Source organism: Tiliqua scincoides, chromosome 4 (assembly GCF_035046505.1).
Source record: "Tiliqua scincoides isolate rTilSci1 chromosome 4, rTilSci1.hap2, whole genome shotgun sequence".
NCBI classification, from domain to species: domain Eukaryota; kingdom Metazoa; phylum Chordata; class Lepidosauria; order Squamata; family Scincidae; genus Tiliqua; species Tiliqua scincoides.
Genome location: NC_089824.1, coordinates 131,410,838 through 131,432,020, shown reverse-complemented (window position 1 = coordinate 131,432,020; position 21,183 = coordinate 131,410,838). Strand labels below are relative to the sequence as shown.

Here is a 21,183-nt window from a genome sequence, read left to right as displayed (position 1 = left end):
TCACACACTCATGGTTACTAAAGTGTAGGAGAATCATTATTTTGCCCCTAAATTTGGTTCCATGAACAGATACATTTAGTACATTCAGGATAAGAGGCCATGAGTAAAGTTGATGTATTAACCAAGGCTGGTGTCAAGGTCCTAGGGGTTCTGGAGCAAAGCCATGTAGTTGGCCCCTATGCCATTCTAACCACCATGAATTAGGAGAAGTGAAACACAGTATTGGGATCCGCAGCTGTTCCCACACTCACTCCTTGGCTAATAGGTGGGCATGGGCTCTTCCTTCTCTGCAGCTCCTTCTTATGCTCTGGAAGGAAAAGGAGGAACTGCTGCTGCATTCCCCTCCACTCACTGAGGAGGAGGGGGAGAAGCAACCTCCTAAGGCTCTCAATCACAGCTTCACTTGGCAGACCCCTGATTTTAGCCCCAAGTGTTACATTTTGGAGATCTGGGTTGTCAAACCATTTTTCCAGGAAATACCCTTTGAACCACTGGCATGGTAAATGCAGTTTTATTTAGGTCATACTCACACATGCTTTGAGAGGTGCAAATGCCCTTGATTGGCGCTGCATATCTTTGTACCAGGCTTTGTACCAGGCTGAGAGTGCAACAGCTAACTCAGGAAGGTCATGAGCTTATTAAACATGCCTCCTTGATTGAGTTTAGCCATGGAGTTAGTGAGGTCTGCAGAAGTGCGCGTCAGCTAGAGGTCAGCTAGACTTGGGAGGTCCTTTTCTTTCATTAACAACTTATTTTCCTAAGTCAGGAAGCTCCTAGGAGTTGGTTTTTTTGTCACAAAGCTAAATGCGGTGCCAGTAAGATGCAGGTTCTTCAGCAGCATAGCTAAGGGGGTGCAGGGGTAGCAGTTGCACCGGGCATCAAGCTTTAGGGGGGCAACAAACTGAGCTTGACACTAATGATCAAAATTGTGAAAATCTTGGTATGTATGAATAACACCATCATGTTATATATCATTGGAAAGGTGATTTAATGCAAAATGCAATGAAACAAACTACACTGGAATATCTGTATTTTATCAAAAGTTATGGCTAATTAACCAGAAAATGAAAACACAATTGCCTTATGGAACAAAAAGTGGATTGTCTTAACTCAAAACTGACCTGTGAGACTGATTGTTCTAAGAGCCAGTAACATATTATCATGTTATTGACATGTTGCAATGACATGTTATCATGCTACAGCATGAAACCAATAAGTTGTTAATGTGAGTCAGTTCTGATTTCCATGTATCATAATACAGTTACCCCTGCTAACTGGGTAAAAGGCACTTTTTCAGGTGGTACTCCTCTTAGCAAGGAGAGAATAACCATCCTTCTTCACCCCAGCACAGTCTCTTGAACCTATCAGGGCCACACTTTTTATTTATTTAATTTGATTTTGTCTGGGGGGGCTACAAATCTTTGACCCCAGATAGCAGATAGATGTCTTAGCTATGCCATTGAGTGGGGAGAGGCATCAGAGCAATTAGGTGGCAAGCTGCTGCGGCGAGGAGGTGGGTTCCTCCCAATTTTCACTTTCTAAAAAGCCCGGGCGTGACATCACTTCTGGTTGTGACATCACTTCCGGGGCAACATTTTGAGCTTGGCACCGGCCTACATGATCATTAGCTACACCACTGAGGTTCTTCATTAGAATTCTGGAGCAGGCAAAGCTTCTTTTGACAGAGAAAGGGTAGGGGATTATTGCTCTGACAGATAAGAAATGTAAACTTTCTGGCCTGAGAACTAGAGGCCATCAGTCCTAGAATCAATGCTACGTTATTGGCCTGGCTTATGCTCTCCTGGCTTACACGTGGCACTCCATACAACTATTCATGTGTGTGCCTCCTCCACATATTACATATAAAAGATACCAGGCCACAATGATTAGCTACTTTTAAAGTGTGCCTCTTGAGATAGTTGGGTATTTATCATATGACCCATTTTCCTACTAGACACCGGCAACTGGATAATAATAACAGGTATTTATATACCACCTTTCTTGGTCTTTGTCAATGCATTGTTTCCCTAGGGATTTGGAAAGGGCAAGAGATTGCTGACTGGCACTAGGTGCAAAGATCATATCATGCCACCTACATTGCTTGTCAGAATGTTTCCAACTGCAATTCATGATACTGGTTTTAAACTTTAAGGCCTTTAGGAACACAGTATCTGAAGGACTGTCTTCCCTCACATACAACTGCCAATCTCCTGTGATCAGCTGAGAGACCTTTTTCATGTGTTCCTCCACCAGCAAAAAATACTTGGTGGTGAAATGGGAAAGCGCCACACCTTCTCTGTGGTGGCACTGAAGTTGAGGAACACCCTCCCCTAGTTTCTAAGGTTAGTATCATCCCTGTTGTAATTTTGGTGCTGCTAACTAAAGGTTTTTCTGTTTCACTTGTCTTTTGATTTATGATATAATGCTCAGTTTGTTTTTTTCTGGTGCTACACTGTTATTCTATTGCTGTTAGTGGTTCTGTATTACTTTTTGATTTGATGTGATTTAATTGTTTTGTTTTTAATTGTAAGCCACCAGGAGCACCTCCTGATATGAGGGGAAGGTACAGGGTAAACTTTTAAATATGAATACATTACAAAATAAAAATATTATCATTTTGATACTAACCAAACATTAGTTTACGTGCCAAGTTCTAGCTCTTTAACTAGTGAATTCCCAGTAACAAGTACATTTTTCCACCTATCTTATTCTCAATACTCCCATTTTTAAAGCATGTAAGAAGGCAAGACTTAGTAGCACTCTAAACATACTAACATCTGTACAATGTGGGTTTTTTGGGCAATATTAAATTCAACTGAGGACCAGCAGGGTTGAGATAAATCTGCTTTGCTCCTCTTTTTTTTTAAAAAGACAAACCTCTCTAGCAGTTTGAAATCACACCTCTCCTCATTATACTACCTTTCTTTAGTCTATGTGTCTGCTCACACTCAAACAAAGAGAAAATGTTTAAAATCTCATTATTATTCAGGAGGTGCAACAACAATGCTGTAACCAGGCAACTGTGCAAGAGCCTTTTGAAGAGATTTTCTGGTATGTTACAGATAAGAAAGGAAAACTACTCACTTGCATACACATACTATGGTCACTTAGATTGGCAGTGGGGAAGGATCATAATTGCAGATGTCTGCAACTAGAGATTGACATACTGATGATCTAGCTTCTCTCATCTTTGCAATGTGCTGATACTTGGGCAAAAATGCGCAGTAGCTTTCTAGAAAGGCTAAAAAGCCTTAAAGATAAACAAGCTCCGCTACATAAATGCCCAAACAATAACATTCTAGAAGAACTACATGATGCAGAGGAATAAATCAGATGTTCCCATCTACATTTGGCTGACAGGAGATTTATGGATTTCAAATGGCAATTTCTGCTCAATTAAATTCTCAAACACACACTGGAAGTCAGGATGACTAAATATGGCAGCTGCAACAATGTAGGAAACTTGTGGTATACAGGCATGCCCCCATATCCATGAGGTTTTTGTTCTGGAACCCCCCAAAGGTACATGAATTTGTGGATATGGGGATTCATACCCCACCCTCAGCCTCCAGAGACGAGCTGCACTCCCCTCGCCTCCAGAGGGTCTTCTGAGCCCAGTAGAGCCTAAGCATGTCCACTTGCGGCCTCTGCTGGGCTCAGAACGACTTAAAATAGCAAAAAAAAAGCGACTTCTGGTTTCTCCGTGGAAACCGGAAGCGATGTTTTTAATGCCTTATAAGGCATAGGGAGGCCTGAGGAAGCAGACGCACACAGATGGAGGGTGTGGTGTGGGAGATGCCCTCCTGCATCCACAGATAAATGAATCCGCAGATACAGGACCCGTGGATATGGGCGGGCCCCCTGTATTCTGATACCCAATGCAGTGAATTTTATCATATTCTCGTTTACCCACCAATCAGAGGAGAGAGAGAACAATGGCAAAATGCACTAGCAAAAAAGTAGCTAGGACTGACTCCCCACATGATTGCATGGTGTTTAAAAGCAGAGATTGCAATGATAAACAGTTGACTAATACCCATATTTTGTAAGTAGTTCAGATTGCCAAATAGCAGAGGATAATAAATATTTAATTGGCAATAAGTTTCAAATTTCTATTTTCTTTGAATGTCAAAATCTAAGCAATTGAAAATTAATCATCCATAAGAAGCAAACTCTGACAACCAGATAACACGAACACACAACTCTGTGTGTTTCATTTTGGCCAAAACAGAACCAGTCTCTGAGCCTTTTTATAGGGATCAGTGCTTTGGCTAAGGAATCAAGTGAAGCAGTTGCTTTGAACGTAGCAGATGCACCTCCCTTCAGGAAATGGGAGATCATAGGACTTTGGGGAAACATCTAATTCCCTAATCAGTGGCACATTGGCAAGGTAAGAGGCAACGCAGGGGTCTCCTGGCTGCCATTCTCAGCTTGCTGATGACTCAAGTTCCTGAGAAGGGAGCTTTGAACTCCTTCTGGCTGTAGTGCTGGAAGAGACAAGTGACATATCTGAGAGAAATCCTGCCTCAAAGCAGCCTGGCAAGACAGGATCCCACCCCCCAATCCAGGTTCAAGAACTGACCATCCTTGAAGTGTACCTTCCAAAATCTAAATGGAGATTTCTGAAGCTGGCAGAAAAACACAAGTACTGTACAGCAAAACCTTGCACTTTGATCTGGTTAGGGACCACAGCATGGATGAAAGTAAAAAAAGGATGCATGTCAAGTATTAATATTATATGAATAAACAGAAATATAAGGGATTTAATGCAGATAAGCTCAGACAATGTAAAAAAAAATCAGTCCCTTCTTTGTAGTTAAAGAACCACACTTAAAGAAGTTAAAGAATATACATTTGATTTTTAATTGACAGTTTACTTTCTATGTTAGCCTAATCAATTAGGAACCAACTACCCATCTATTAGGAATGTCCTACTCTATTAGGACATGTTTACCTTCACATCTAAAAATATGTTCCTAATTCCCCTCTCCATTTTTTTCACGCAAGGAAAGAAGAGAGAAACCTTTTACAGTACTTTCATTTTGAAGCTTAATCACACTTTCATATTACATTCCAACATTGGTTTTCTTCAAACACAGTTAGGGAACAAATCAGGGCTTGAAATCATGATTCTGGTTTGTTTTTCCCCCAACAGTGGTTTGAAGTACAGTAAACACAGAACTGTGGATAGTTTCAAAACAAAAATGAAAGGTTTTCCTCTCTTCTGCTTGCACAGAAAAAAAGAAAGTGGGCAGGAGGGGGTAGGACCAGCAGAGGTCTGCTCCACCAGATTCTGAATTCTGTGTTGGGCTAGAAAGCCCAACATGGAGTCTCTCAAGTCTGCGCCAGCAAAACAGCCGGTGCAGACTTGAAAAGCCACCTTGTGGGGTTTGGGGCTTTCCCCAGGGGAAGGGGACCTCCAGCTGCTTCCCAGCACCCACTGGATACAGCAGTAGCCACTTTGGCACCACTGCTCCAGTGGGCCCTGTGAAGTGCAGGATTGGGTTGTTAATGATCAACTGAGAGCTAGACTAGTTCCAAGAGTAAACATGCAGCTGCCACCCAAAATAGCAACTATTAATCTAGGCAGTGGTTCCCAAACTTCTCCTCAGACATTGGGAATCACCTAAGACTTCGCATGGGAAGAGAAAAGGTAGCAACATGATCACCAGGATCACGCTGCTGTCAGGGACAAAAAAGGGTTTTTAAACTTACTATTTGCGGTGCTGGCCTCTTGGGGGATGCAGGGAGCCTGAGAACTCCTCCACAGGGTTTATCAAGCCTCAGAATGTCTAAAAATCGCAATTGTGACCCACTTCCGATTTGCAATCGTGAAACTGGAAGCAGGTCATGATCAAGATTTTTATACATTCTGAAGCTTGGAGAGCCATGCAGAGTCGTTCACAGATTCCCTGTACCTGCTGGGAGGATGGTGCTGCAAACAGTAAGTTAAAAAAAAAAAAAAAAAAAAAAAACCTTTCACCCCCAGCAGCAGCATGATCCTGGAGATCACATAGTTGCCTTTTCATCCTCCTGACCCTTACAGGGGCAGATAACAGCGCTTTCCTGGGCTGGTGGGTCATGACCCACTAGCTTGGGTACCACCGATCTGGGACCCAAATGAAATGGCACTTATTATGTGGGAAACTACATCCGTGAGTCATCAATGGATTTCAATTCACATGGGATTTGTGACCACACATTCAGTGCCATCCAAAGCTTTCTTCTTGTCACAAGACTTGCTGATCCCTCTTCCTCCTGCTCCCAGTCATCTCTCAGCAGGCTTTCTGGCTGTGCAGAAATCCAAGTAGCACTTGCCAAGCAAAAGGGGCAAGAGTTTCGCTCTGAGGCTTTGCCCTTCTCAAGATAGTATACAGTACTTCCTGGTTCTGGCATACACTGTACTGAGATACCCTGCCCAACTTCCACAGGGGACATTTTCCTCCACACTTTCCTCCACATTTTCTGCACTTCTGCTCTTCAACTAAGATAGCAAGTTTCTCCCAAAGTGGGTTCTGCCCACTTGCCATCAGAGGTTCTGATCTACGGGTCACTAGCCTTCAGAATTTAAGCTGGCAGCAAATGGAAAGAGGACTTTTTTTATGGTAGAATCCTGTCTTGGAAGTGCCTTGCTAGAGTTCTCAAGGGACTGCTTGACATTGCCACAATTTTCAAGAATTAATCTATTATCCCAAGCCCCATCTCCCCCTTTCTTAAGGAAACTTTTTTTAAAATTTGCTGCTGGAAGTTCTCTGATGTAACGTGCAGCACAATCCAATAACGTGCAGCGATGTATCCAGTGCAGGATAGGTGCCCAAAGTGGCTGTTCCCCTTACCCACAGATAAGCCATTGCAGTCCCAATGGGTCTCCTCGGACTTGTGCCACCTCTGCAAGTGACATAAGTCTGAGGAGAGTGGAGCAGCATGGAGCTGTTCCGCGATGCTAGGAGAATGGGGTTGGGATCTGGGATAATAGTCGGGTTTCAGTCCCGCCTCCCGCTCCCTGTCCGCCCTCCCCGGGACAGCCCTCCACTCACCCTCCCCTGCCCTGGAATGCCTTCCTCCCGCCTCTTCCCCACCCTCCCCAGACCCCTGCTTCTGCCAAGCTTGGTCGACACAACCTACCTGGGGCAAGCCAGCACAGAGCGCACCTTAGTGTACTGGCGTGGCTTGCGCCTGAGGAGGCGCAAATGTGCTTTATGGCACATTCGCAACCCTCCTGGGCCGGAGTAAGAGACTTGCGCTGGCCCAAGGGCACTTTAGGATTGCGTCCCTAGGTTCTGTTTAGTTTTGCTATTTGATTTTGCTATTTGCTATTTGCTAGTTTTGCTATTTGCTATTTTTTAGGAACTGCATTAAAAGGTTTTATTATTTTTCTGCAAGTTGCCCTGAGCAGGTGGAAAGAGGGTGGGTAGAAACCTTTAAAATTAACAGAATTCAGCAAGAGAGATTTAAGCACTTGCTTAACCCACCCATTGAAAATAATGGGATCTCAGGGTCCAAACCTATCCAACTTTCCAGCACCAAAGCAGCTGTTTTAATGGGGCGTGCACTGCATCCTGTGGTTGTGAGGCAGTCATGGTGGCCTCCTTAAAGTAAAGCAATGTTTGTTCCCTGGCCTCAGGGCTGCACTGTGACTGCATTGGCACCGAAACGTTGGATAGGATTGGACCCTCAAAGTGTTTAACTGGCTGAATTGTGCCATATTCATGTATAAAACAAAACTATTTTCATAAAAAATAAAAATGCAATGGTAGAGTTTTCAGAAAGGAATTTCATTGGAATAGTAAGAGTTCTTCTTTACAGTTCCTAGAGAAAAGCATGCCACATCTACATTTGGATAATAATCAACATCCTATGTTTTCAATTTCAATTAAAGAAAAAACAGACTTAAGAAATAAGAGTCCACATGGTGACCATTTGTTTTCAATTTGGAATTCAAACTAGCAAAATATCCAGATATTTTGCCAAGTTTCTAAATATAGTAATTTAGGTAACTGTATCTTAATTTGCCTGTTCACAGACTGAAATTATATAGTACCCAATTGCAGAAGACAATCAACCAATTTAAATAAACGTTCTTCAGCTTCCAGACCAAGAAACCCCCTCTAGAGATCCTGCTGTATCATATTACAAGAACATTGTGTATGGAAATTTCCCTCCTTACTTTCATTTCTGTTTGTTTTACCAATGTTTCTTTTTGTATTGTATTCACCATTTAACTGTCTGGATGACAAATCATGCCACATAGCTTAACATAAACTTGCACCTAGAAACAAGCACTAGACTGGAAGGAAACACTTGTCAAACAAAGGGAGTTAACTTTTAGAACAGTTAGCTGGACACAAAGAGGAAGTAAACAAGAACAAACTGTCCCCCCTTTTAAATCAAGATCAGTTGCTTTATCACAAGCAGCAGCCAATAATATTCACTCAGTATCTAGCATTAGTGTGAATCATCACATCAGAAACTATGGATCAGGTCCTGTTCATATGCAATTGAGTGCTCATAGGTAACAAGTCCTAGGAAACTATCCAAGTCTGCTGAGCAACTGTGAGTCAGACCTAGACCTCTCTTAGTATTAAAATGCATTAGAACTATTTAAACGTGAGTTGTATCTTGACATGTCTTCTTTTCCTTCTTACTACTGCAACATTCAAGTGAAAACAGAACACTTCTGAAAGTGCTACAGTTTTCAGAAGACACTACAAGCCTTATTACATCAACTAAAAGTTTGTTTGACTAGTCTAGAGCAGTGGTTCCCAAACTGTGGGTCGGCACCCACTGGTGAGTCACAACCTGATTTTTGTGGGTCACAAAAGGAAAAATCAGATAAACCTCAAACTCTGAAGCTATTCAAAAATCAGATACTGTAGCTGCTAACTGCCCTGCAAGGAGCTGAGCTCCTGCAGTTTGCAAGCATGTGGAAATATAGAGAGATAAATGTTTGTGGGTCTTACGTTTTGGTTATTATTACATACATACATCTTTTCAGATCTCCTTTTTAAACATCTGGTAAACCTAGGTGGGTCTCAATAAGAGTGTCATATTAAAAAGTGGGTCCTGGTGCTAAAAAGTTTGGGAACCCCAAACTGTGGGTTGGGATCCACTGGTGAGTTGCAACCTGAATTTTGGTGGGTTGCCAAAGGGTGATGGAAAGATCAGATAACTAATTGCCTCAAGCCCCGAGGCTACTGATAAATTAGAAACACTAGCTGCTAATTAACCTGCAAAGAGCTCAGCTCCTGCAGTTTGCAAGATAGTTTGATGATTGCCCTGCAAGGAGCTGAGCTCCTGAAGTTTGCAAGCATGTGCAAATATTCAGATTCAGGAACTTTTATTAACCTGAATCTGAATATAGGGAGATAAACTTTTGAAAGTCTTTTTTCTGGTTATTATAAATAAATAAATAAATAAATAAATAAATAAATAAATAAATAAATAAATAAAGCTCCTTTTTAAAAGTCTGGTAAACCTAGGTGGGTCCTGAGAGTGTCATTTTAAGAAGTGGGTCCTGGTGCTAAAAAAGTTTGGGAGCCGCTGCTTTAGAGTCTTTTAAAAATGCTTATATTATATGTGTGTCAGCCCCAGTGTCTTAATGCAAGGCACAAACACATCCAATGTCAGTGGAACAGTCACAACCTCTTATGGATCCCAGAACAAAACTGCTGTATCTCAGGTAAACCAGCAGATTACTGGTTCGTAGTGGGTTGTAGTTAAAGATTCTTTTCCTCCAGAACAGGGGTGTCCAAACCTTTTAGCAGGAGGGCCAGATCATCTCTCTGACACTATGTTAGGAAAAACATCTCAGGGAAAACAGGAAAAAAAAAAGAATTTACATTTCAAATTTGAATAAATTTACACAAATGAATATATTAGAGATTGAACTTATATGAATGAATGAAGGTCTTGCAATAGCTCAAGGCCTATAAAAGGCCTTGCACTTTGCTGCCACTGCTGCATCACAGACATGAAACAGCAAGCAGTGGAGGGAACTATTATCCCACAGCTCACGCGAGAGGTTGAACAATCACCCTCGTGCTGAGAGCAGCTGCATTGGGCCAGCACAGGCTCCAGCAAGTCTCTGGAGGGCCAAAGGCTCATTGAAGACTGGGGGCTCCCCGCGGGCCAGATTAGGAGTCCTCGAGGGCTGCAAATGGCCTCCGGGCCAGGGTTTGGGCACCCCTGCTCCAGAAGCTGCTTTCGGTTGCAACCCACCATTTCTGAAAAAAGCTTACATTTATCAGTGCCTCATTTCCTTGCATGAATCTACATACAGAAAAATTAACTCAAAACCAAAAATCCACCAAATTGATGGAGTAGTGGATGTTTGATGTTATGCAAATTTCTACATTTCTGCCTTCTGCAATTCTAATCATTGGTATGATATGAATTATGCTGGTGTTGGAAAAAGAAAAAAATTAAGATTTAGAGCGCAATCCTGACCCCTTATGTCAGTGCTTTCCAGCACTGACATAAGGGCAATGCAGCTCTGAGGTAAGGGAACAAATATTCCCTGACTTTGAAGAGGCCTCCATGAGTGACACCCACCTGCAGAATGCAGCACACATCCAATTGGCACCACTATGCCAGTGCTGGAAAGCACTGACATAAGGGGTTAAGATTGCGCCCTTAGCTGCTTATTTCATTGTAAAGAAAAAGAAAGGTGAGAATCTGAACTAGCTGAATTCATAACAAGTGCAGGAAAATGTATTAACATTGCTCATAATTCCATTACCTTTAAAGGATTCAGACAAAATACATGTTTTCTAGAAGGAAACACACTAGCACTGACAGAGTCTCATCCTATGTTCTTCTGTGCAAATTAAAGGATCAGAGTTCCAACCCCAGGAGTCCCCTTGCTCACTTGACATGGGTTTCTGCCTCTGGAAAGAAGCCATATCAGCATTACTGTTTTGATACAGGCAGATGCCCTTATATGACATATTTGTGCTATAGAAGCTCTAAACAGAGCTTCTCTGTTTATAGAAAGCCTCTGTTTATGGAAGCCTTGTATTGCAGATCCCTACACCCGCAAAGGCTTGCACTGCTAGAAATTATAGCAACAGGATTTCCTCTTCCATTTCAATGGCAGTCAGAGAAGCACCAATCATCACTAGTTATTTCCAGGTGGATTCCAAAACAAGTATGAGAACAACAGAGGAAAATATTGAGGAGCTAAAGGTTTCTTTCAAGTTATCACCACATGCTGAAGAGGCATGAAAAGCAGCTTGCCTCTTCTGCAGTGCCAAAGAAGCTTCAAAGAATCCCCAGCTGCAGGCGCAGTTCTCCCCTTTGTTCACAGATGTCTTTGCAACCACACTGGAAAAAAGCAGCCAAGTTTTAATTCAGAAGTTTTTCAAACATCTTTCCACATGGCAGCCTGTCGTGAATAGGTACATGTTAGGCCTTGGTTGGCATGTGGAGCCTGAACCAAACTAAGTCAGTAACAGAGAAGTTGCTAGCAGTTCCTAGCTGCAAGAATGTGAGTAAACAAACAAAAGCCTTGTTGTCTCTCCTCTGCTGGCCCGAAAGGACAGACAACAAGAATTACAACCCATTGGAATGTAGCACCTTTGCAGACAAAAGGGTGCTTTATCAAGCTGATGAAATGCAGCTGTGGATCTCCAGTTCGGAGGGGTAAGAACTAAGAGGGCTAGCAACAAGACCCACTTCGAGAAGGTTCTGTCCTCAAAAGTTTCTGATTGGACAGTCTAAATAAGCATGAAGTCACCTCAGTACTATTAGCATGAAAAGTATAATGATGAGGCCCAAAGGGTGGGTCCGGTCCCTTCTTGGACAGAGGTTTTGGGTGCAACATCCTGCACGCTATGAGCTCCATTGTCCAACATGGGCACCTGGCCTCACAGGTAGCCTGGAGCTAAAAGATCTACAAGAAGTTGACCCAGGTGAGAGATAAGGATTAATAGAGATAGCCAGTTAGCTTTGTTATTTTATTGCTGATATGTTTCCTAGATGTTTATGCCTCTAGCATTTGCTGCCTTATGTAACCCTATGTATTTAATAAACTAAAATCTCTTTTACTAGTTTCATTGTCTGTTGAGGACAAAGGTTCAGAATCCTGCCTAGCCGTTCAGCAAGCTACCAAGTGCTCACTGAGGTCTAGTAACTTGAGGACTGAAGTTTTAATTGGAGAAAGCGCTCAGTGCCTGCAAGGGATAGAGTTAAGCCTAGAGAGTCTCAGTGTCCCTGGACTGAGGCACTGGCATATACAGGGTGGTGGCAGTACTACTGAACAGGGGGCCTTGAGGGCTTTAGGGTTCAAGAACCAAGAACTCTGAGCACCCCAAACCCCCCTAAGTTTGCGACACAGCCACATGGTAAGAAAACATGGTAGCCTACAAAAAAAGGGAAACTGCAATATCAGTTCTTAACACAACTTAAGAGCTATCATTTTAGAGATACCTTGGGCATTGAAGTTGCCCAGCTCTTTCTGCTTGCTTGGCTGCCCAGAAGTACATCAGGCTATCAGCTGTAGCATAAGCTTCTGCTGAAGTAGGATCAAGTCTTTGCATGTGCCATAAAAGTCAAAGCAGGGGAATAAAGATCGAGTTAACAGTGTGCCTGTAGTAAAAAGTAACCAGTTACCCAATTTGAAAAGAAAAGTTGGTTTTAGCCAAATAGATCAAATACATTTGCTCATTCAGTGCTGAAATCCTACACATACTTTCTTCAGAACAAAGTCCACTGAGGTCTAACTAAACATGATTGGATCTGGGCTGCAAGAACATAGCCTTAAGAGTATTTGAATTTTTAAAATAACTTACCTCAGTTGCTTTGCATAATTCTGTTCAATCTCTATCCTCTCCTTAACAAATTTTGCATATTTTTCCAGGAAGTCAATGCCCCACTGTGTGTGCTTATCTAAATTATCAAACTGATCCTTTAAAAAAAAGAGAGAGAGAGAGAGAGAGAGAAAATAAAACCTCTGTCATAATAGGGAAAAATATGCAATGAATAAGATAGACCTCCTCCCCCTCACTTAATTTGAATGAATGAATGAATGAATGAATGAACCTTTATTAGGCATAGATAGAGAAATTATAAAAGCAAACATAATTAGTCCTAGTCCCGTTTATCAAAAACAGAGTTAAGATACTAAATTACTAATAAAACATTTACAGTTCAACATAAAATATCAACATTTTTGACAAATTACATTATCACTTAATTTTTTGAAGATACAGGAGGCCCCCAGAACCATGGTTTCCATTAACTGCGGACTGGGTCCTCAGCTCCCTCCCCTCGCATGCACCCACTCCAGAGGTGAAGACAGCTCTGCCCCCCTCATACCAGGAGGGTGGGGGCAGCGTCCCCCTTATCCACAGAGGTTCTGGAACGGGGCATGCCTGCACTTAATTGTCATCAGTTGATTTAGCAGACCAAAAATATAAGCATAAATTACTGATTTCCAACAGTGTGAGGCCAATGGCCTTCAGGAAACCCACCAGCAAAGCAAGAAGGCAATGGCCCTTCTCTGTTGTTTACCCCCCTCTCCACACTAACTGCTATTCAAAAGGGATGAGATTCAGGTGTAGAAAATCAAGGTTTCCTGCTATGAGAATGAGCCCCTTAATCACACCACACTGTAGTTAAGCAAAGCAGGCTCATCAGGGAGGATTAATTCAGTACACAGGAGATAAGTGAAGGTTTCACAATTGATGAACCCAGAGTGAAGGGGAAGTTGAGACAAAGAGAAACTTCCATTCTTGAATGGAAGACTACACATAGTCTACACATAGACTACACATAGACTGCTCATGAGCAGCAAGCAACTTCAATCAATCAATCAAACCTTTATTGGCATAATAACAAGCAACTTTCCAGTCACTTATATAGCACTAACAGTTCAAACTTTCCACATCACATCTAAGAGGATTGTCTTATTGTCATTTCAGTCATAATATTCAAACCACTGAGAAACTAACAATTTTACAAATTCACTTATGCTGTTTTAAATTACTTCTCACATGCAATGCACCAAAACACAGTTAAAGCTTATGATGCAAGTAACATCAGAGGTGAAGGTAATGGTAGAAGGTGACGGGGATGTGATGATGCAAAGTCAAGACTGGTTTTAGCCCTGGGTTTCTATTATTATTCTCTCCATTGCATCCAACATAGACGGCAATACTGACCTAGTATTGCTCCTTAACTAGTCTCAACCACATTATTAATATTGCCCAACATCTTCATTTCAACATATAATGCATATATTGACAATGCATCACCGAGAAGAAGTGTGAAGGGATGGTACTGACCTGAACATTGGGAAACCAACTCAGGTGCAATAGTGTTCTATACTGCAGTAATGCCAAGCATTTTCAGCACTGGCAGACAGTGCTACCAGGGAGAAACACCTGACTCTATGCAAGTGGAGATGTAGTTTTGAGATTAATGGAGTAGGGCTGAGGTTTTCAAACTCCCAGGGAGTTTGAAAGCCACAGTAAATTCTGGTGGGGGTGGGGGTAGACATTTTAATATGCTCAGGGGGGCTGCAGGGACTTGAGTACACTTACCAGAGCCTCCAGAAAGTGGAGTGTGATCACTCCACTTTCACTTTTGAAGCATCAGGGAACCTTGTGGACAGCCAAGCAGGGCTCCCTGCACCCCCCTGGGAGGCTGCAGGAGGCTCTGGTAAGTGTACCCAAGCCCCCGCAGCCCCCCTGAGCTGCACACTCCTGAGGATCGCGCCGCTGTATCCTACCTGCCTCCTAGCTGCCCACAGCCCTTAAGGGAAAACAGGCCAGGGCCCACAGCAGGGGAGTCACGATGCCACAGTCTGAAACGCCCTGGGGTAGGGGAAGGAAGCATCTCCATAAGCTTATAACTTCGACCACACCAGGACGTGATATAGCTATACATATTCACACCTCAGATCAAAGCTGAGGTCCAAAATTGGGCCACATTTTGTGTTCAAACATTATACATTTTAGAACATCAGCCACAGCCAACAGCCTACTATGTAAGATAATTTTAGTTCATCATAAATGAATGCTAAATCACCAGCCCAACTATGGGCTAAGGAACAGGGAAGCTAAGATGTGGGAGTTGTGGGAAGAGGGAAAAGCCGAAGGAAGAGATCAATATCTCTCTCAATTGAGAGTTATTTCAAATTAGTATATTTCTTTTTATGTATTCCAGCATATTAAAATACTTACAAAAGACTTGTTATTCTCCATTTTGTTCTGCCTTTTCAAACACTGTTTTTGTAATATTACTCCTGCATCCAATGCAATTTCAATAAGGTGCTCTGGAACCAAACCAAGGGTCAGGCACCTCAGAAAAGGCTTCCTGCAGTAAGCAGAACAATGCCTTTCCTGTCCTAGTTTGGACTTCTTAGTTCACTGACCTGACTTACTGCCAAGACTGTCCTCACATTCTGGAACACCATCAAGTCATGTTTTTCAGTACATGATTTTCCCGCAAATAATAACAAGTAAACCTTAAAACAACTGATTGTCTGTTGCTGTATCATATAAAGTCAAACCTGTATAATGGTACAATTTCTTTTACACTGTCATTCTCACCATCAAGGAGGATCCTCAACACTGACTTTTGGAAACTATACACTGGATGCTGCTGCCTAATGAAGCATTTGCTCACCGAATTCACCCTGCATAGAACCCATAACAAAACTATCCTGCGCTATTCCTGAATTCACTGTTCAGATAATATCATCACCAGATGAATATAGTGGCTTGCCATTTATTAATGTTCACTTTCTACTGTCAGAATTATTATACAGTATTTTACCCTATAATATACTGTACACAATCAGAGATTAGGCTGAAAAATGTGTGTCTGTGATGAGAGGGTATGAGGTGGTTGAGAGTATATGCATGCATACGGGCTGTGACACTGAAACAGAATGTGTTTCAAAACTCCCACAGCCAAATATGCTACCAATGATTACTGTGAAATAGAAAACAATGCAGTAAAAAGCCACCACTATTTTCCTTAGAGGAGGGAGTAAAGTGGCAAACTGAGATCTAACACTGTACTATCAGTAATCTCATAGCTGTCAGCAAAATGCTTCATCTCAGCACCTATGGAGAGGCTCTAACAATTACATTATCACGCAGAGCAGAATTGTGGCTTTGTGGCAATGCTAGAACCTCTGATCAAGTTCTATCTAAAACTTAAGAACATGCACAAACACAGTACTGTACTCCCAAACCAGCAGAAGTAAAACCTGCCAATCCAAACTAGCTTTGCTTTTCTATTCCAGAGAAATCCATTAAACACCACCATGGATGTCCTCCTTTACATACCAGGTAAAAACCTCACTCAAGGTTTTTTCTACAGTTAGTATTTATTATTTGCTGCCAATTTGGAAGCGCAGATTTTTTTTATGCTCTTTGGGTTTAGGTTAATTCTTTTCATATTAAGAATATTTGATCATTTTATATAAACTATTTTAGGGCCAATCCTATCCAATTTTCCAGTGCCGCTGCAGCCGTGCCAATGGGGTGTGCGCTGCATCCTGTGGTAGGGAGGCAGTCTTGAAGACCTCATCAAGGTATGGGAACATTTGCTCCCTTACCTTGGGGCTGCACTGCAGTTGCACCAGTGCTGGAAAGTTGGATAGGATTGGACCCTCAAGCATCAAATGTGACGAGGTGGGCTAGAAAAGTTTGAAATAAACAAAACGGTGATATTGTGTAGCATAGCCCTATACATCAGTAGTTTCCAAACAGTGTCTTGTTGACTTTGTTTATTCTTTCCAGTCACTCTCTCCCTTTTCTTTACTCTCCCATTTTAATGTGATCTCCAGATGAATATGCGAAGCTGCCTTTTATAGAGTGGTTTTCACACATTTAGTACAGGGACCAACTTTTTAGAATGAGAATCTGTTCGGGCCCACCAGAAATGATGTAATGACTGGAAGTGACATCATCAGGCAGATAAAATTTTTAACACTCCTAGGCTGCAATCCTACCCTCACTTACCTAGGAGTAAATCCCATTTAGGATCATTGTTCAAAGAATATACATAGTAGCCTGTTAAAAGTACAGATCTGCATCATTTTCCCAAATGCAGTCACATCCCATGGTAACATCAAGTCAAACAGATTAAAAATAAAATATTTAAATGAATGGAGACCCACCTGGAATTGGCTCACGAGCCACCTAATGGGTCCTAACCCACAGTTTGAAAAACACTGAGTTAGACTATTGGTCCACCTGCCCCAGTAATGTCTAGCAGCAGTTCTCCAAGACCTCAGGCTAAGGTTTCCCAGTCCTGCTACCCAAGATCTTTAACTCAAGATGCCAGAGTGCATGAAAAATATAGAGTGTGTTCTACTGCTGAACTATGACCACTTTCCAATCCATGACTTTCTACTAGAGTCTACAAATGAAAGAACCCTGGACATTTCATTTCCAACACAATCTCACCTGAGTTCATCTATCTCTGATCCTTAACAGCCTATATTTATTTTCTTTTATGAACTTGAGTTATTATGGGCAAAGAAAGGGCTGTTAGTCTATTTTGAGAAAGAAAGATGTTAATTCTTGTTGTCTGATAACTTCTGCAGATGACTGAAACAGTGGCTTAGCCCAGATAATAATCTTCAAGAAACTAAAACTATCTTATTGTGATAGGATAGTAATATACAGGTGGAGCCTATTTATCCATGTTAGTTCCGTTCCGTGACTCGGCACGATTGACAAAAAACGTGTTGTGCTAAATTCCATAGAATTACGCAAATACACTGCAGCCTGACACTTCCGGATGGAAGGAAATGAAGGCAGCTGTTATCAATCCCATCCCCTCTGCTCCGTACTCAGCCCTCCCCGTTGCTAGCTGCCCGGCTTCTTTCACATGGGATGCTGATCTTTTAAGAGTCCAGCCCTATGCATTTCTACTCAGAAGTAAGCCCCATTCCAGTCAATGGGGCTTATTCCCAGGAAAGTGTGGAGAGGACTGTAGGCTATATCTCGTGCTTTGCTTGGTGGGAAGCCTTGCTTGTGTCCGTGACTGCCTGCACCATCTCAATGGGGGGGGGGGGAATTTGGCAAGCACTCCCTGGGTTTTTTAAAGCAATCCCCTCTGTTGCTACCACACCTGCCCCTGTGTGTGTGTGTGTGTGTGTGTGTGTGTGTGTGTGAGTGAGAGAGAGAGCTCCACCTTGCTGCACTTGTTCTGGCTACAGAGATTTTCGCCCCCCCCTCCCCTCTTCATCCTCTTTGCTGGCTCAGGGGCTCCAGGAGTGTTACTGTTCCTTTGCAAGGGGAACCTTTCCCAGGGCTCCAGGGCTATTTCCCTGCCTGGGCGAGGCAGAGCCTTTTTGCAGTGCTTTGGGCTGCCTGGAAATGGAGGGAGAGGACAGCGCAGGGCAAAAGTGTGTGTGAAACTTTCGGTTCCCCCACCCCATTCTCATTGAGACAAATCAGAAGATAAAAAATCCGTGGATAAATAGGCTGCACCTGTACTGTTGCAAACAAAGTAAAATGAGTTCAGAAGCAGTGATCTGATCACCTCCATGTGTTCGTTTGCTGCTATTATTCACTTCTTAAAAAAAGTTTGGCATTTAATACATAATAAATACAAAGGCTTTGAGCTGCAATAGTCCCAAATTACCCTTTTGCCTGTAACTCATCTCCTTTTACACCCCTCATAAACCCACACATCCTGTTTCCTGCCAAAAAGAATACTAAATTTAGGAAATAAATGTTGAATTTTCATAAACAATAATAATTACAACATATAATGCAACAAAAAAACTTAATATGACAGTGAAGGGTATATGATTGCTGACCTCCAAGAAATATGAAAATTTGTGAAAATGTTGGTTCTAATTAGTTTTGTTTACTTCCCCCCAAGTCACAAAATGACACTTCCCCAGCTAATAAAGCATTCATTCTTAACAATAAAAATGTACATAGTAGAACTTTAAACTGATGTATTTATTATCCAGTCACCTGAGCCACTTGATGAACTGTTTTAGTAGATATTAAACTACCCAATTTGCAAGAGGAGTGACATTCAAAGCTTCAGCACGAGTTAAGAGCCTTATATTCTACAAAGGTCTATAATGAACCAAGGAAGCGCTCAAGAGAGAGTACTTCAGATCTGTATTTACATTTCTCTAGCAGTGCAGAGGTTAGTGGGAACAATATAATTGTAAACTCTCCATTCAAAATGTTTGAGAATTTATACATGGAACAGCTCTTTATGCATGTGGAACACAGCTCCACAGAGGTTCACTCATTGTCACATAAAATAACCACACAGAAACAAAGTTGTGTAAAAATGGCCATGACAAAAAATGGTCGAACTCTCAAATATCATCTAAACACCTGAGCCTCGGACAGTGAATCCTAACCAACTCTCCATGCAGTGCCAATGCTTTTGCTATATCCTATGGGGGTGTTTTGGTATGTCGAGGCCTCTTCAGGGTAAGAGGTCAGCTTTAGAGCTGGCACAAGTCCATGTTGACCCATGAAGATAGATCAGACCTGGGTGTTAGGATTCAGTCGGTCCTGCTGCCACTGAACGTGCTCCCATTCTGGGCCTGATCTGCCCTCCTTCCCTCCCCATCTCTTCCCTGTTCTGCTCACTCTTGCATCCCTCCTGACCCTGGGTGGTGCAGGGGCTGGGAGAGGGTGGCAGGAGGGCATTTTGGAAGCAAGCAGGGGGCGTTTCTGGGAGAGGGGGTGGAACGTAGGCAGACTGGACCTGGGAGGAGGATGATGTAAGTGGCAATGGCACACGCTGCAGCCTAACGTCCCTTACCCAGAGGAGCAGCCCTATATGGGGCATCCCAGAGTTGCGCCATCCCAGAGCGGCTGGGCTTTACTCAGGGTAAGGGGAAATCTATCCCCTTACTCTGAGGAGATCTCCAGGCACCTCCTAAACTGCACTGGATGCAGCACAGACCACGGGGCCTGGCTGCACCAGCACAGCTTTGGATTGGGCTGTGGGTTTTACAAGCATCAAAACATTATTTGGGTTCAGACTCCATTCTGTTCCTTGACTTCACTATAATTTTTCCCCAGAGTTCTCCTTTGACCTGTAGAATACACAGATTACAAAGTTGCTCAATTGGCTAAATATTTGTGGTAACGCCTACTGACATGTAGAAATTAACACGTTGTTTCTTAGAACTGTTAAATTTTGCACTTAACATAGGTACTCAGTATTTGCCAAAGCACAGGCTTAACTATTTCACACAATAGATAATTCTATACCACATGAAGCATTATCAAACCTAGTTTCAAATTTTGTTACATCATTAAGCAGCAACATCTTTCTATGCAGATCTTTACTGGGAACCTCCAGGGATCATTAGTGTAAACATCAATATTATGCAGTCACCTCAAGTTCAGATAGTCATATAAGATCAGCTGCCCAGGACGATTCCCTCGAGGCTTGCATGCTTAAACTTGCACCCCGCAAGCATTCCAAATGTATGTCATGCCAAGAGCTCACCTAAATCCTTCCACTACAGAAAGGCAGTTGCTTTGGTTTCCTTCCAGAACCCACAAACAGATCCCATGACACTACTGCTGTTCAGAGAGAATCTGAACTTCAGCCTTCCAGCATTTGCCACTGTTGCTAGGAAACAACTATGGCGCTGGAAACCAGGTCAACATCATTGAAGACCAGTTCTAAAAGTAGATCAATAACAGTATAGTAGGGTGAAAATTTATTCATCTCCAGGAGGTTCTTAGTGGGGCAAAGATATAAAAGGAACATAGGATGTCCTGAAGTTTTTGACTTACAGCCCAATCTAACCAACTTCCCAGGGTTGATGCAGCCCTGATAAAAGGGAACCAACATTCCCTTCCCTGGAGAGGCAACTGTGACTGCACCCTTGACTGCAAAGGTGCAACCTTTTTACGTGCAGGGGTTTCCTTCACTGAACCTCCGTGATTGGGATAATCTGCATGTTGCCAAATTGGAGCAGGAAATGATGTGATTTTACACAAATTACATAGAGTTACAAAAATTTCGTACAGTTAAGCAAATAGCGCTACAGTCTGACACTTGGGCATTAAAAAAAACAAAACACTAAGGCAGCAGCTCTCATTCACCTGCCCCTTCACCACGTCCCCGCTCCTGTACTCAGCACTTCCCTGTTGCCAGCTGTCCCCGCTTGTTTTGCAGGTGGGATGCTGAGCTTCTAAGAGCTAAGTCCTATGCCTATCTACTCAG

The 21,183-nt window shown here is 42.5% G+C and overlaps 1 protein-coding gene across 3 annotated transcripts in view; it reads right to left on the bottom strand.

Annotated features, from left to right (window-relative positions):
* FNBP1L (formin binding protein 1 like) overlaps positions 1–21,183 on the bottom strand; it is a 102,580-nt gene that overhangs the window by 41,942 nt on the left and 39,455 nt on the right. For all 3 annotated transcript variants that reach the window (XM_066623476.1, XM_066623477.1, XM_066623475.1), the window contains exon 2: positions 12,789–12,904. In XM_066623476.1, coding sequence (XP_066479573.1) covers positions 12,789–12,904 — 116 coding nt within the window. The remainder of the gene's footprint in view (positions 1–12,788; positions 12,905–21,183) is intronic.